Below are 16,531 nucleotides of genomic sequence, written 5' to 3' on the forward strand. Positions count from 1 at the left end.
GCGTCTTCTCTGTGATGTATATACAGCAGTCCCAGCATCTCCTATGTGATGTATATACAGCAGTCCCATCATCTCCTATGTGGTGTATATACCGCTGTGTCAGTGACTCATATGGTGATGTATATACAGTAGTCCCAGGGTCTTCTATGTGATGTAAATGATTTACAAAACTTATTATGATAAAAGGTTGACTGCGTTCCTGGCCGGCACAAACCTGGAAAAGCAGCTGTGAGAAGCAACATGATCATTATCACCTAGCATCACAGTTGCACCAAAGAGAAGCAGCTCCAGCCGTCACATTAAGGGTGAGTTACCGTAATTAATTGTTTGACTATATATACTGGGGCAATTTTCAAGGTGATCATTTTTGGCCCCTGAATGATGGTAGAAATTTCTAAATGTCCCCACGGCTAGAAAAAGGTTCCGCACCCCTGCCCTAGGGACTGGCTGACTGTCGCTGGGGTTTTCTCGGTCAGGCCGCCTATTCTCCCTAAGACTTAGCTTTCTGTCATTCCTGGAGACAATTTTGTAGTGTATGTGGCCAGTACAGATGGAGGTAACTGAAAACAAAAAAAAAAAAGGTGTCTGCGAACCCAAGGTTCAGAAAATAAATAAATGTGAAATGCATATTGTAAGTGTTACAGAAAAGTAACTCCAACTTTAATTCACCTGGTTTAAACCATTCATTTTCCATTTATTTTCACAAATAGAAAGGAGAAATTGCACCATAAGAGAAATTGCACAACATATTGTATGGTGCAATTTCTTCCGAATAAACAGATAGCCCATATATGTTTGAAAACTACTATTGCTGGAAAAGGGGCAATTGTGGATCAAGCCACTCGGTGGGGCATTGAGCGACTGCTTGAGCTGGAACTCTTCCTTGTAGATATGGCCAACTCTCAGGTAACAACACTACATGAAGGTCAATGGACACAGGTGGCTGAATTTAAGGAATTGCTTCATCACCCATTTACAGTGACTAAAAAGTTACAAGCTGAGATTTAACTCCAGGCATTTTTATAAAGGAGTGGAAGAACTTGTTGTTTTGCCTGTCCCAAAGAGGAGGTTTTTTCGCAGATGGCATTGCTACATCAATGAAACGGAGAGAGACGCTGCTATTAGAAAATAAAATACTTCTACCAGCTATGTGGACCCGAATAATAATAATAATGATTAAAAGCCTGATGTTACCATTTTACCACAGTAAATGTATCACTTAAACTTGAGCCATGTATGCGGGAGTCGGAGTCGGAGGTTTGGCTTACCGACTCCACAGCCCTGGTTCTGCGTGTAGTAAAACTGATCAGTTTCTTCTTTGGATCAGTACGATTGCAGCGATACAACATTTACATACATTTTTTGCCGCTTTTATAGAATAGAAACTTTTATAGACAAAAATATTTTTTTTTATTCTGAGAACTATAGCTTTTTTATTTTTCAGCTGATGCAGCTGCATGACGGCTTGTTTTTTTACGGTACAAGATGATATTGTCAGCGATGGCATTTTTAATTATATTTGTCTTTTTGATCATGTTTTATTCCACTTTTTGTCAACGGCATGATGAAAAAGAATAGTTTTACCTTGTATTTTATTTTTATATTAACGGAGTTCACTGAAAGGGGTTAACTAGTGGAAAGTCAGGTCATTCTGGATACGCGGCAATGCCAAAATGTGCACTTTTTTTTATTGTTCATAAAATTTATGGGTACATTATATTTATTATTTTTTTATTTAAAAAAAAACATTAGATTTTTTTTTTTACATGTTTACTTAGTCCCACTATATAACTTTTACTTTCAACAGTCTGATTGCAGTTAGCTATAAATCATAGCAATTGCTATGCTTTATAACCTGTCAGTGCAGCAGACAAAGCTTGTTAGACCATGCTATGCACATGGTCAAACAAGCTTGCTAGTGCCTGGTGACCTAGATGTCATCATGACGACGGCGAGACACCGTGGCAACGATCGGCCCCTCAAAATGACGCCGATCATCTTCCTCTGCCTGACTTCTAAATGCTGACATCGATATCGATCGCAGCATTTAGAGGGTTAAACTGCTGGGAGTGGTGCAGGTATGTCTTTGGAATGTGGGAGGAAACCGGAGAACCCGGAGGAAACCCACGCGAACACGGAGAGAACATACAAACTCCTGGCAGATGTTGTCCTTGGTGGGATTTGAACCCAGGACTCCAGCGTTGCAAGACTGCAGTGCTAACCACTGAGCCACTGTGTTAGTCCCTACCAACCTGGAAGTATAGATATGTCCAAGGTTGTGAACAGGTTAAGTTTAAAAGTTTTCAAGTTCCTGACAAACATTCACAATAGGTGAGATGTAAAATAGAACAAAAAGATTTGCAGCAACCTGGACCAGCGGCCATGTCAATCGTCTGTGAACCTCTTCCTAGCTGCCAGCATCTGCAGCGCCTCTTCCAATTAGTAGACCCAAGGTAATGTCATCGCTGTGGGGCAACGACTGCATGATGTTGCACCAGAGATGCATGCAGGTAGTAGGCTGATAGCGATCGGATCTGCCAACCATAGACTATAAGACGTGGCTGCTGGACCAGGATTCTGCAAATATTGTTGCTCAACTCTAGTGAAATGTGATAAAATGTGACGACATGTGAATGACTGCAGCGGTCACGTGATGGAGGATATAGCCAAGAATACAGTAACTGAAGTGGTAGCACTGAAAGCGAAGGAGGGTTTGCCCCATGAATACATGTTCTTTTTTGTTATACCAGATCTCACCTCCTTGGACAAACTGGAGATCTCCCGCCTTGCACCGTATACTCACTTGTTTTAGGGGTGAGGTAGACGCTCAGTGCAGTAATAGCATCATTGGAGGGATCGTGATACAGTTCTGTTACAAGGAGATCATTGTCCTTCATACGTAATGGAAACTTCTGCATATCTGTAGGAAATGCACAAAACCAATTATATAGCAATGAGTAGGGTTGAGCGACCTTTACTTTTATAGGATCGGGTCGGGTTTCACGAAACCCGACTTTTTCAAAAGTCGGGTCGAGTGAAATCGGCCGATCCTATAAAAAAGTCGGGGTCGGGGTCGGCCGAAACACGAAACCCAATGCAGTGCATTGGGTTTCCAATGGTTCCCAGGGTCTGAAGGAGTGGAAACTCTCCTTCAGGCCCTGGGATCCATATTTAAGTGTAAAATAAAGAATTAAAATAAAAAATATCGCTATACTTACACTCTGACGGGCCCTGGTACTAACCGGGAACCTTCCTTCCTTAGAATCAGCCTTCCAAGACCTGCGGTGACGTCACGGTGACGTCGCGGCTTGTGATTGGTCGCGCGGCCCCCATGTGACCGCTCGCGCGACCAATCACAAGCCGCGACGTCACCGTGACGTCACCGAAGGCCCTGGAAGGGCTGATTCTTAGGAAGGAAGGCTGCCGGAACGAAGCCAAGGGTGAGTATATTCCTATTAGGTATATACTCAACCTCGGACGCGCCCTGCTTCTTTCCGGCAGCCTTCCTTCCTAAGAATCAGCCCTTCCAGGGCCTTCGGTGACGTCACGGTGACGTCGCGGCTTGTGATTGGTCGCGCGAGCGGTCACATGGGGGCCGCGCGACCAATCACAAGCCGCGACGTCACCGTGACGTCACCGCAGGTCTTGGAAGGCTGATTCTAAGGAAGGAAGGTTCCCGATTAGTACCAGGGCGCATCAGAGTGTAAGTATAGCGATATTTTTTATTTTAATTCTTTATTTTACACTTAAATCTGAATTCCGATACCAATTCCCGATATCTTAAACATATCGGGAATCGGTATCGGAATTCCGATTCCAGATTCAGAAGATCGACGACCTCATGGCCGACCCCACACAGGGGTCGGGTCGGGTTTCATGAAACCCGACTTTGCCAAAAGTCGTCGACTTCTGAAAATTGCCGACCCGTTTCGCTCAACCCTAGCAATGAGTGATCTGAAAAACTAAATATATGGCCGGTCATAGAGCACGTGAATATGTAAGCAGCTCAAACTGATGGTGGCTTTATTAGTTGTTGCTTTGCTCACTTCTCCTGAATTAAAGGGAACCTGTCACCCCCAAAATCGAAGGTGAGCTAAGCCCACCAGCAACAGGGGCTTATCTACAGCATTCTGGAATGCTGTAGATAAGCCCCGATGTACCATGAAAGATGAGAAAAAGAGGTTAGATTATACTCACCCAGGGGCGGTCCCGCTGCGGTCCGGGTCCGATGGGTGTCGCGGTCCGGTCCGGGGCCTCCCATCTTCTTACGATGACGTCCTCTTCTTGTATTCACGCTGCGGCTCCGGCGCAGGCGTACTTTGTTGCCCTGTTGAGGGCAGAGCAAAGTACTGCAGTGCGCAGGCGCCGTGAAAGGTCAGAGAGGCCCAGCTAAAGAATGCTGTAGATAAGCCCCTGATGCTGGTGGGCTCAGCTCACCTTCGATTTTGGGGGTGACAGGTTCCCTTTAAGCAATTAGAAGATGTAAAGAGTTACCTCCATTGTAATGATTGAATGCCCCGAAAACAAAATTCTCCTACCCTAATCATCATCCAACCTGGGAAGGTCTCGGACAATAATTACAAGGCTCATGTGACCTCATGGTGGCCCCCATAGAATTAAACACCTTTGGATTTTGTACAGGGTCAGAAAGGCATGAAATTGCAAAAACTGTGCACCGTGCTAATTTTTCCCAAGCGAAAAACAAAAACTCTCATCACACTTATGATGATTATTCAGCTCCTGCCACACAATTGTGAAGGAGATCACAGATAATGATGATGACTAGACAGCCCGTCTGACACATCCTAAGTATACCAGCCTGACAAGGGGTGGGTGATGAGACAATTCTGACTTCTGTTGGCTGAATGGATCTCTAAGAAGTGTCTGACTTACTTCTCCCCCACTTCTCCAGCACTTATAGCAAAGAATGGCTCAACACAATGTGCATAAAGCCTATGAGACTATTAGCACAAGTGGTGCAACCTCAATTTCAGCTGATCAATGCCCTTTACAGATTTGGAGCAAAAGGTTTATGGAGATATAAAGGGAACCTGTCGCCTGAAAAAAAAAAACACTACTAACCTGCTGAAATGGGGTTAATAGTGTTGTGAACCTGCCCAGCGCCAGCACTTAGACCCATGTTGCTGGGAGGAAATTAACTTTATTCTCCTGGCAGTGTCTTGTTTCAGTCACAGAGTAGGCGCTGGTGTGTGTTCGGTCACCGCTCTGTGTATAATGAACGGCGGCTGTAAAAGCGTCCCTGGCACTGACTGACAGCTGGCCATAATGCTCAACTGCTGTCAGTCAGTGCATGGGGGGCAATTACAGGTGCCACTCTCTATACACAGAGCAGTGTATAGCGTGAGTCTGAACGCTGGCGCCGGGCAGCTTCACAAGGCGATTAACCTGCAGATGAACCACATATCTGCAGGATAGTAGCACTTTTTTTTTTTTTCAGGTGATGGGTTCCCTTTATACCTGCTTTTTTTACCTATATAATAGATTGATCCGTTGTTGCATCCCAGGAGAAGAAATGAGCCGGCAGTGTCATAGCTGGTAATAGGAACAACGTCCTGTACCTGTGGAGACAGAGGAAAGGAGCAGGATATAAGCATGTGTCCATAAGATGTTTGGGTAAATATAAAAGTCCTGAGTATAGAACCAATCTAGACGAGAAGAGAAAAGGAACAGAGGCCTAAATGGATAGATGGGGTTGTGAAGGAGAAAATGGCTACTGAAATCAATTATTAAACCTTATATAAGTCAGTTCAGATATGGTGTAGCAAGATGGAGTCTATTTCCTGATCAGCCATTTTCTCCTTCACTGGGTAATTTAGTGATCCCATCTCCTCCAGGGCGAGGAATCAATCACTGAAGCATCAGCATTACGGACTGACTCCATATCATGGACATAAGACATCAGTAAGGACCTCATGCTTAACAATAATTTCCACTAGCAACACAGAATACCAGAAAGTGTCGCACTGACCACTACCATAACGAAAAATCTGTCATTTTAAGAGCAAGAAGAACAGGATTAGCAGACTCTGGTTTATCAGGAGCTGGATTATAGAGATTTATTAGTATTAAATCACTACTTATATAGGTTATCTATTACCTGGACAACCCCTAAAAAAAAAAAAGGAAAAAATTCTTACATCTTACATGGCTACCCCGCGTGAGCCCTGCAGCCAATCAGCAGCCAATATTAGAGTACTGAACTCTGACTACTTCCATTTCTCCCAAAGACCCTGCACTGACGTTGCAGGAACGGCTACATTTTTTAACCCGCCAGGGCCGAGTGATGGGGTGCACACCTGCCAGGGCCGAGTGACAGCGTACGCAACTGCCAGTGCCGCGTGCGTACCTGCTAGTGCAGTGACGGCGTACGTACCTGCCAGTGCTGAGTGACGGCGTTCCACACCCCGACTTTTCCTGTGTGGCTTGTAGCAACCAACTGGTTACCAATGAAGAACAGCGCATCCACTGGCACCCCAAGGTTAAACACGCCTAAAAATCAATATATGAAAATAATTAGGCAAACACTAATCCCCCAAAAAGGGGAGTCACAAGAAGTTCCTGTATGAGGAAACTGCATGGACTGTACCACACAAGGGGAGACAGAAAGATATCGCACTCAATGATGATGATTATACAGTCCCTTTTACACACTTATAATGAAGGAGATTATGGTTCAGCCTATGGATTGAATACGTTAGGAGAATAAAGAGAGACAAAGATAATCACACTGTCCTCCCAGCAAGCAAAGATTTGACTGGCTGTAGCTGATCATGTGATGCTGTACTTATGCATCATGGGATTCATAGCAGAGCGAGATCCGAAATTCAATGTTACCTGTGCCAGTGGCGAGGGCGGCAAATCTGTTCCCGTGCTCTGATGACATCATCCACCTGTGTTATCTATACCCTGCTAAACTCTGAAACATTAATCTGCGCTGCACAACTCAACTATTCTGTGGTCCCAGCACTGCTACATCAAGTTCCAGGGAAGAACTCTGCCATTTCGTGGCTCCAACACTGGTTCATGGGCACACTAGGCTCTGCTACATCAGTTTCTTTTCGATGTGTGCACTCTGCTACAACGTAGTGCCAGCTCTGCTATGCCGTAAATACACTTTGATACATTAGTTGCACTGCGCTAAGACGTCACTGTTCCAGCTTTGACGTTTCACCAGCTCTGCCACCATTGTGCCAACTAGATTGCCATCTGGACCAAGAAATTTGAGGATCCACCTCTCCACGTGATTAGCAAAGAAAGATAAAATGCTGGACGTCTCTTTAAACGCCTCAACCTGTACAAATATGCTTATTTAGGACACAACACTATTCAGATCTCCCACTTACTTATGGCAGAATTAATCACAAGCGTTTGTAGCATCATCAGACAGCAAAAACAATAATAAAAAAAAAATAATAAAAAGCAGAGAAAACAAGAAGAATTGATTACTCCGGTAAGCTGAAGGTTCAGGGAAATCAAGAAAGACAGCTCGAATGGGCAGAAGGAATTTAAAGTGTCACTCCTGCTTAGTCTCAAGCATCCTGACTGCTCTCCGCGGGGAGACGTTGCTATAAGTAATGACATGTCCCTGTCTTAAGGGGCCCTCTCCGTAAAATACTGCTTATAGCTGCAATCTGCTGCCGGTGTCTTCAGTAAGTAATATTGAAGGCCGGGCTGCCTGGGGGACAGCTCTATCACAGACATGCCAGGCTTTGTAATTTTCCTTAGAAGCCGCTCCCGGGTTTCTGAAGTGTTTCTTCATATTCTGGAAAAGAAACGATTTGTCGTCGCAGAGATCACCTTTGCGTCCCCCACGACGATCATGTCCGAGCGTCGCCATCAAATCAGAGTCAAAAAAAAAAAAAAAAAAGTCACTTCATTATTAAATAAAATGGAAACCTAATTGTGCTGGATACAAGCAATTTCCCGGCATTTCACCCTAGTGCCCACGGTTCTGATTGTTCTGCCAGCTACGAAGAACTTTATTCCCTTTTACATCGCTGAGAAATGGACCTGATATTAAAGCAGATGATCAATTTCTTCTTTATGTAGTTTTTAGATATTGGAAGGACTTTAGTTATTGTGCTTTTCCCGTTCCGTTGTTTCAGCTGCCGCCTCGAGTTCGGGTGAATACATTTGTTATCCGAGGACTCGGCACGGACAGATAATGTCGGAAAAGCGCGTTGATTTCTGGTAAACGCGGCTCTTCTGGGTACAGTTAGAAATGTGACCGCTCTGTACAAAGTTTCATGTGAACAATGACTTATCCTTAAGACGCAGTCGGATGGCTGTAGACATCGGACCAAGATTGGTACGCAGAGGCTCTACCGACCAAAGCGCGACAGCTAAACATAAATACACAAAGCTTTCACGCTCAGGTCAGGAGAGCCGCCGGCCAGTCTACGCGCTGCGTTCTGAGCCCAGTCCGAGTTATATGGCCGTCCGACTGCGCCCTTAGAATAGGTCTTCAATATCAGATCATTGGGGGTCAGACAGCCGCAATGATCAGCTTTTTGCAGCTTCACAAATGCTACTCTCTGAAATGTCCGTTGTTCGGGGAGGTCTAAGTGATCGGTGTGATTCTCATGACCGAACCCCCCCCCCCCCCCCCAGCCGGTCTTCAAAACGGAGTACGCAATTCATGAATTCGGTGCAAAATCAAAAAAAGGCTGTTTTCTTTATTTTTGTATTTGACCAGTTTTTGCGGCTTTGCAATACCAAAACCTTATAAAAAGTTTCAGACATGCGCCAAATTGAAAAATCCTCCAAAAACCTTACTCTACGGGGAGTACAGGAGTGAGAAAGAACAAAAAAAAAAGTGACATTTGGAAAAATTTTATTCCATGAATCGGTCTATAACATCTGGATAAGCAACGCTGTTCCAGAAAAGTAAAAAAAATTATATATTTATTTAAATAGAACATAAAAAGTGGAGCAAATCTTACAGAATAAAAGCGCAAATACTAAAGCCACTAAAAAAGCCAGAGAAAAGTGGAGAAACAGCAAAAGTCAGACAATGTGCCTAAAATGCATTGTAAGCCCCCTTGGTCAGGATGATTGATGCTAGGTCTATACACTGACACTAACCCAAGGGGTCAAACACCGTATTACTACATACACGAAGAGTCTGACCCACCATATAAAAGGCCTCACCTATTTCATTTCCACTACTACCATCTTGAATGCTCCAAAGGATGATGCTGCTTTCTGAGGCGACGGCCACCATCTTGTCTTTGTCACCATGGGGGCCTCCTACAACTTTTGCGTTAAGTGCCACCCTTTCGATAGTCCAGTCTAGGTAGGGGCTTGAGAAAACTTGCTGCCAGCCGGAGGACTCCTTTATTCTGGAGATGATACAAGTACAGAGGAATCTTTCACTTTATAAAAGGTGACCAACATTAGTCCTTTACCCTCGGTCCCAGATTTGGCAGCTCCTCATTGTGCTCTGCTTCATTAGGTCATAAGAGCTGTGTGTGAAGGGGACTGGCTGCTTTCTGTGATTGCTAAGCAGGTCTCATTGTCTATGCATTGTCCATGATAGAGAATCAGCCTGGCTTAATTAATGAAATGGTCAGCCAGCCCCCTTCAAACACTGTACTGATGACATTCTGGCACAGGAAAGTCTCACCGATGTTGCCCACCGGACCAAAAGTGGAGCTGCTGACCCTGGGACTATGGATGATCGCTGACTATCAGGTAATCTCTAAGAGAAAAGTTCTTTATGATCATTTTGAACATTTATTATGAGCTTTATAAAATAAATACATAAAACTTGTAATCTTGCAATTTTCACACTGGCCACCGGGGCTTTCTTGGGCTATCAGGAATGGGTTTTCAACAGGTTCATTATCATCAGAGGCAGGATTAGAATGACAAGTAACAGCTGATAAAGAATTCAGAAATCACAAGAGGCAATGTCACAACTCCCCACTGTTCACAGTGACCTTTACACACGCTCATTAGACACTTCAATACAAAAAATATGGTTGGGATTTAACGATTGTGGCTAATGTACAAGTGTTATTTCCCGAAACAAAAGAAAAGTAAGGGAGTAAAAAATTATTATTATTATTATTATTATTATTATTATTATTAAGGATTATTAATACAAAATTGTGTTATGTAGAAAAAAAATACATTGACAAAAAATGAAAAACAAACAAACATTTAAGCTGGTCATATATAAGAAAGAAACGTTGGCTGAGATTTCGATCTGCCGTCAGAGATATCTCCCGACTCTCCTTATATACATGAGCATTCAAGTGGGTCGAGCATTCCTACATTTTCGATGGGGAGAGAGGTGAAAACAAAAAGTATCGGTCGTTGAAATTCCAACTGCAGGTTCCTTCTCTCCCCCGACATAATTTGTCTGGAGAGTGTCGGGAGGCCACCATATCCCATGTCCGTGTGATTGGCGCCCAATGCAAGCCTTTTCCATGCGCGGTTATAATATTGGGCAACAACCTCTCCCATAGATGGTAGGTGTGCGAATGGGTATTTCATTAGCAATTTGCACTGGGGCTGCTGCCTCCATCATTATCATGATCTGCTGAATCAGCATTTAATACTGTGACTTGGTTTTGGTAAAAGGAGATTTTTGGTACTCGGCATATCTCTTTGACAGAGGCTTCACTGGTGGACACCAAGGGTGTATACCGCTGCCACTAGGAAGCCAACACTAAAAATTACAAAAGCCATCCTCTCCCTTGCAGACTACATGAGATAGTGAAGAGGGTGACAATGGAGGAAGAAGTCATAGACCACAACAAATGCCCATGAAGGACATAAGGTGTGAGCTGTGTCCCCTGTCCCCTCATGAAGGGTATGAGAAAGATTTTATCGTGAGCACCAAAGATCTCCTTTTCTAGTTTTGTTTCATTGGGGTCACAGGAACCATAGAACCTCCTTAAGCAGTCCCTCCGGTTGGAAATAAGAAGTATATAGCAAAATGAAAAGCAGTCTAGGAGACAGCAGGCTGAGCCACTGCCATCTATACATCTTACTTGCTAAGGCTTACATACGCCGATGCAAAAGATGTCCACCCTAAAAGGACTATGAGAATGAGAGGATGACACACCAAGCAGTATACTGGGAACATCAGAATGGAGAAGAATTATCCTCGAAGATTGAAAGGAAAGGACAGGGCGGAAAAAGGAGAGGACCACCTCAAGTAAAACTCAGAGAACTAGGAGACGATAGAGAAACCTGAAGAGAACAGAGATGACCCACATAAGGGACAGAGAATAAGCGAGAAGAGGACTCTGAGAAGGAAGGAAATAAAAAGGCAAAAAATCTCTAGGCTGGACCAAATACTCCAGAGAGAATTTTGAAATGTGAGAAAATGAATTATCTGGACGGCTGGTAAGGGAGATTGGAGGTAGTTGAAGAATGTCACGACAATGATTATGTGAAAACCCACCGGCCTAATAATCGTTGAAAAAGGAGAATCCTTGGAAAGATTTCTGAATGCTACGTGAGGCACAAGGGGCATCTGTATTAAGGGACGAAGCACCTATTCCCAACTGTAGAACAATGGGATACATTTTGCATGACTGGAACGATGTCCAGGATACCATAATGTTGATAAACATATTTGAGAAAGGATAGGAAAAAGGTCCCACTCTCCTGCAAACAACCATGAAACTGAAAGTCTCTTCCATGAATGTCAACTATTGAAAAAAATACAGGAGATTGGTTCATCGCCTAGAAGTATAGGTACTCCGCCTAGTGGAAGATGAGGGAGACTTCCCCAACTGGTGGAAGGTTGAGATGTTTGTCTGGAAGCAAACGGAAACATCCAACTTGCCTGAAAAGAAGCAACAGCTGGATGGTTCTGAAATCTCATATGACCTCGACAGGAAAACCTCAGTTGACTCTCAACAGTTTGGGCTGTGAGTTGGAGGAAGACTCCTCCAGAGACAATAGAGCAATGAACCCATGGGTTGGAAAAAAAAAAAAGAAAGAAAGAAAAAGGAGCAGTTACTCTCCTGTCAAGGTTACTCCTAGGAACCAGAGGAAAAAGAAGACAGACAAGGTGAGCCTGACTTCTGGCCAGAAGAGTCAATCTCTCTCTTCCAGGACATACAGGGGTTGGACAAAATAATGGAAACACCTAATGTTTTGGCATCATAATCTTCGAACATGTGATAAACATGCAAACTGTGACATATGGTAATGTTTTGTAGTTGATTATTTGTGTTATGCGATATGTGTATGTAAATTAACTTTGTTTTGCATAATTGTAAGAATATTGATGAGAACCTGATAGCAATGGCAGACCTCTCAGATTTTCAAAGAGGCTAAATTGTTGGTGCTCGTATGGCAGGCGCTAGTGTAACAGAAAGTGCCCGAATGCTTGGCGTGTCAAGAGGTACTGTCTCCAAAATAATGACTGCGTTTGAAAGAGAAGGAAAAACGTCCGCAGCAAAGCACAGGTCCGGCCGAAAGTCAAAGTTGACTGAGAGAAACCGTCGGACTCTAAAGCGAATTGTGAGAGAAGATCGCAAGACCACGGCTCCGAAAATCACTGCTGAGCTCAATGAACATCTACAGAACCCAGTATCCACGAAAACTGTTTGTTGGGAGCTGCACAAATCTGGATTCCACGCAAGAGCTGCAATTAGAAAACCACTGCTGTCAATGACAAATGTTTCCAAGCATTTACAATGGTGTAGAAACCCCCAGAATTGGTCCCTCGAGCAGTGGAAACATGTGATATTGTCAGACGAATCATCGTTTACCCTATTTCCGACCTCCGGCCCATTGTACGTTTGGAGACAGTCGAAAGAAGCATTCCATCCAGACTGCCTTCTCCCAACCGTAAAACATGGCGGAGGTTCTGTAATGATCTGGGGTGCTATTTCGTGGAGATCCGCCAGACCAATGATATCCCTTCATGGAAGAATTAACAGCTGAGATTACTTAGGCATTTTGGGCGACCAAGTGCATCCAATGGTTCAAGCACTGTTCCGAGGGGAACGCCATCTTTCAGGATGATAATGCACCAATTCATGCAGCTAGAATTGTTAAAGCATGGCACGAGGAACATTCTAATGAAGGAGAGCATCTCACCTGGCCCCCACAATCCCCAGATCTCAACATTATTGAGCATTTATGGTCGATTTTAGAGATTCAGGTTAGACGTGAATTTCCGCCACCATGGTCGCTCAAAGAACTGGAGGGTGTTTTAACTGCAGAATTGGCTAAAATTCCTTTGGAAACAATTCACACCTTGTATGAATACATACCTCAGAGAATTGAGGCTGTAATCGCAGCAAAAGGTAGACCTACACCATATTAAACTAACTTTTGTTGATTTTTCCAGGTGCTTCCATTATTTTGTCCAACCCCTGTATCTCTGCCATGGAAAACAAACTGTGAAAACCTTAGGGAAGAGAGCACTGGATTCAGTTCAAGAGGATCTAGTCTATGGTCCAGCCAAAAAGGATAAGTAAATTCATGGGCTTACATGGACAGGGAAGAAAAAAAATTATATTTCAAAGAAAGTAGAAAGACGATAATTGAAGTCATGAAAGTGTCGAATTCTGACAAGGTGGGCGTTCTGGTGTCCATGGGACACATTGGAGGGCATATCAAAAAACTTAATTTTGTTGGTTGTGCCAAAACAACAAGGGGGTAGTGTTAGAGGATAGAGATCAGGTATCTACCCAAATAGAAACCGATAGAAAGCCAGCTGGAAGGAAGAATGTAGTGGCTTGTGAAAGTATTCACCTTCTTGGCACTTTTTGTGTTTTGCTACCTCACAACCTGGAATTTCACTTTTTTGAGGGTTTGCATCAGTTCACTTAAAGAACTGAACATACAACTGTGAACATTTGGTTTTCTGTTAATTGTGAAGCAAACAACAAATAGGACAAAATAATGAAAACATTCCTCAAGGCAAAATTTCTCCAGCGCCTTCAAGTTGGATGGTTTCCTCTGGTGAACCGCAATCTTCAAGTCTGATTATACATTCTCTAATGAATTCTCAGCTCCCACTAGGCCAATCCAAAACATTTACATGTTTCCTCTTAAACCACCTGAGTGTTGCTTTACCAGTATGATTTGGGTCCCAGTCTCAAATCATTGACAGACAAACAAGTTTTGCTCAAGAATATCCCTGTATTTCGCATCATTCGCTTTCTCCTTGACGCAAACCATTTTCCCTGTCCCTGCTGCCAAAAAACATCCCCACAGCATGCTACTGCCACCATGCATCACTGTGGGGATGGTGTTCTTGGGGTGATTAGCTGTGTTGGTTCAGTGCCACAAATAGTGTTTATTTTACTTTAGCGGCTAAAAAGTTAAAATTTTAGTCTCCTCTGACTACAGCCCCTTCCTTCATACATTTGGGGAGTCTCTCACATGTCTTTTGGCAAACTCAAAACGAGCCCTACAATTTTTGTGTGTAATTAAAGGCTTTTTTCTGCCAACTCTTCCATAAAGGCCACCTCTATGAAGTGTACGGCTTATTGCAGTTGTGTCGACAGATACTCCAGTCTCTGCCTGGGTACTCTGCAGCTCCTTCAGGGTTACCTTTGGTCTCTGTGCTGCCTCGCTGATTAATGCCCTCGTTGCCTGAGCTGAGAGTTTTGTTGGGTGGCCCTCTCTTGGCAGATTTGTTGTGGTACCATGTTCTTTCCATTTGATGATAATGGATTTGATGGCGCTCTATGGGATCATCAGAGATTTGGATATATATTTTTTTTTAAATAACAACCTTGACTTGTACTTTTCAACAACTTTGACCTTGACTTGTTTGGAGTTCCCCTTGGTCTTCATGGTGTTGTTTGGTTAGTGGTGCCTCTTGTTAATGGTGTTGTAGCCTCTGTGGCCTTTCAGAAAAGTTAAAGTGTATATACTGACAGATCATGTGAAACTTAGATTCCACCAAGTGGACTTTTCACTAAACATGTGACTTTCGAAGGGAATAGCTTGCACCAGAAATTGTTAGGGGCTTCACAGCAAAAAAGGGGTGAATACATAAGCACATGCCAATTTTTAGTCATTTATATAGCAAAAAACCTGGCACTCAACTTGTGGTATATGCAAGCAGTTTATTATTCCAAATGCAGTAACAGCAAAACATTTCGGTCATAAACAGCGACCTTCATCACTGTAAATTATAAAATCATCAACAAAAAACATAAACAAAGTATATACAAACATTATATGGCACAATATCAGATATTCAATGGGACAAGATTAGGAATGATAGAAACATCCTGGCACAGTCACATAGGATATATTGAACAGACTGGGTGAAATTACGTACCGTACTTAAAGGGACGGTGAGATAAATATCGTGTCTTAAATAGCAGACAAGGGAATGTACGGCTGAAAAGATTAAGCAAAGGTAAATGTGTAAAAAAGGTGGGGAGTATAGCTCCACTGCCATAGACCAAAGTGGACGTGGTGTATAGGCATACCCCTATTCAGGAAGGCACAGGTATGAGGACATTAATGAAAGCGCAGCCTGTGGTAAAAATATATATAGTTAGGGTACCGGTTCCCCCGAACTAGGGAGGGGAAATGGTGCTTGAGCCGGTGATCAAAGCGCCGTGTGTTATCTTACCCGACCGTGGTGCTGCTGCAGACGCGGATTCCACCGCTTGTCTGTAATGTGCGGTCAGTCTGCCCCATAAAAAGCACATGGAAGGGGCGGAGGGTGTGCGGACGCCGAAAACTGGAAGTGGGCGGTGCATAGTGAGCACCGCTGTATGCTGGGAACGGATGTGACGTTTCCAACATGGAGGTGCGTTCCACCCATAGAAACCACAGTGCAGATGCTGTAACTTCGTGTGAGCACCGGTAATAGATGGCCTAAACATTGCGGAGGGATCCTGACATGTGAAATAATAAAAAGACCGCTCTATGCTATATGTTGGATTGTCCATAACTTGTGGGGATATAAAGAAGAAAAATTAAAGGGACATGCAGGCAGTGCAGGAAGTACCATAGTAAATTTAGTGTGACGGTAATGGAGGATGGCACGGATTCATACACGGTGGTGCAATATGGTGAAGGCTAGAAGGTGCTCGTGAACAGTCGTGTCCAGGGATCAATATAGGCGACTGAGGGAATAGAGAGAGCATAGTTAGTAATCATGAAAATTGAATACAATATAATTCAAACATAATCTAGATGAACGCTAACAAATCATACTCTCTATTCAATCCCTTAGGGGTGAGTGTCTCCAGAGTGTGTATCCAGTATGTTTCTCGTTTTTTTAAAAGAGACCCTATCGCCACCAAGTCTGGGTGGGGGGACAGAATCAATGACCTGATATTTCAATTGGGAAACTGAATGCGCTTGTGAATGGAAATGATAAGAAATGGGCAAAAGAAGGTTTTTGCAACGGATAGTCGATTTGTGCTTTGAGATCCTGTCCCGTATAGGTTGTGTGGTCTCCCCAACATAAAGTAAGCCACACGGGCACTTAATAAGATACACTACAAAAGATGCCTCACATGTATAGTATCCCTTGATTTGATAACTTTTCCCCGATTGGGGA

The 16,531-nt window shown here is 43.5% G+C and overlaps 1 protein-coding gene across 1 annotated transcript in view; it reads right to left on the reverse strand.

Moving 5' to 3' along the window:
* The window catches only part of KCTD3 (potassium channel tetramerization domain containing 3), a 96,965-nt gene that overhangs the window by 15,187 nt on the left and 65,247 nt on the right, over nucleotides 1–16,531 (reverse strand). The window contains exons 9-12 of the mRNA XM_077282274.1: nucleotides 9,172–9,362; nucleotides 6,395–6,510; nucleotides 5,492–5,579; nucleotides 2,804–2,920 (exon numbers count right to left, since the gene is read on the reverse strand). Coding sequence (XP_077138389.1) covers nucleotides 2,804–2,920; nucleotides 5,492–5,579; nucleotides 6,395–6,510; nucleotides 9,172–9,362 — 512 coding nt within the window. The remainder of the gene's footprint in view (nucleotides 1–2,803; nucleotides 2,921–5,491; nucleotides 5,580–6,394; nucleotides 6,511–9,171; nucleotides 9,363–16,531) is intronic.

Source organism: Ranitomeya variabilis, chromosome 2 (genome assembly GCF_051348905.1).
Source record: "Ranitomeya variabilis isolate aRanVar5 chromosome 2, aRanVar5.hap1, whole genome shotgun sequence".
Lineage (NCBI taxonomy): Eukaryota > Metazoa > Chordata > Amphibia > Anura > Dendrobatidae > Ranitomeya > Ranitomeya variabilis.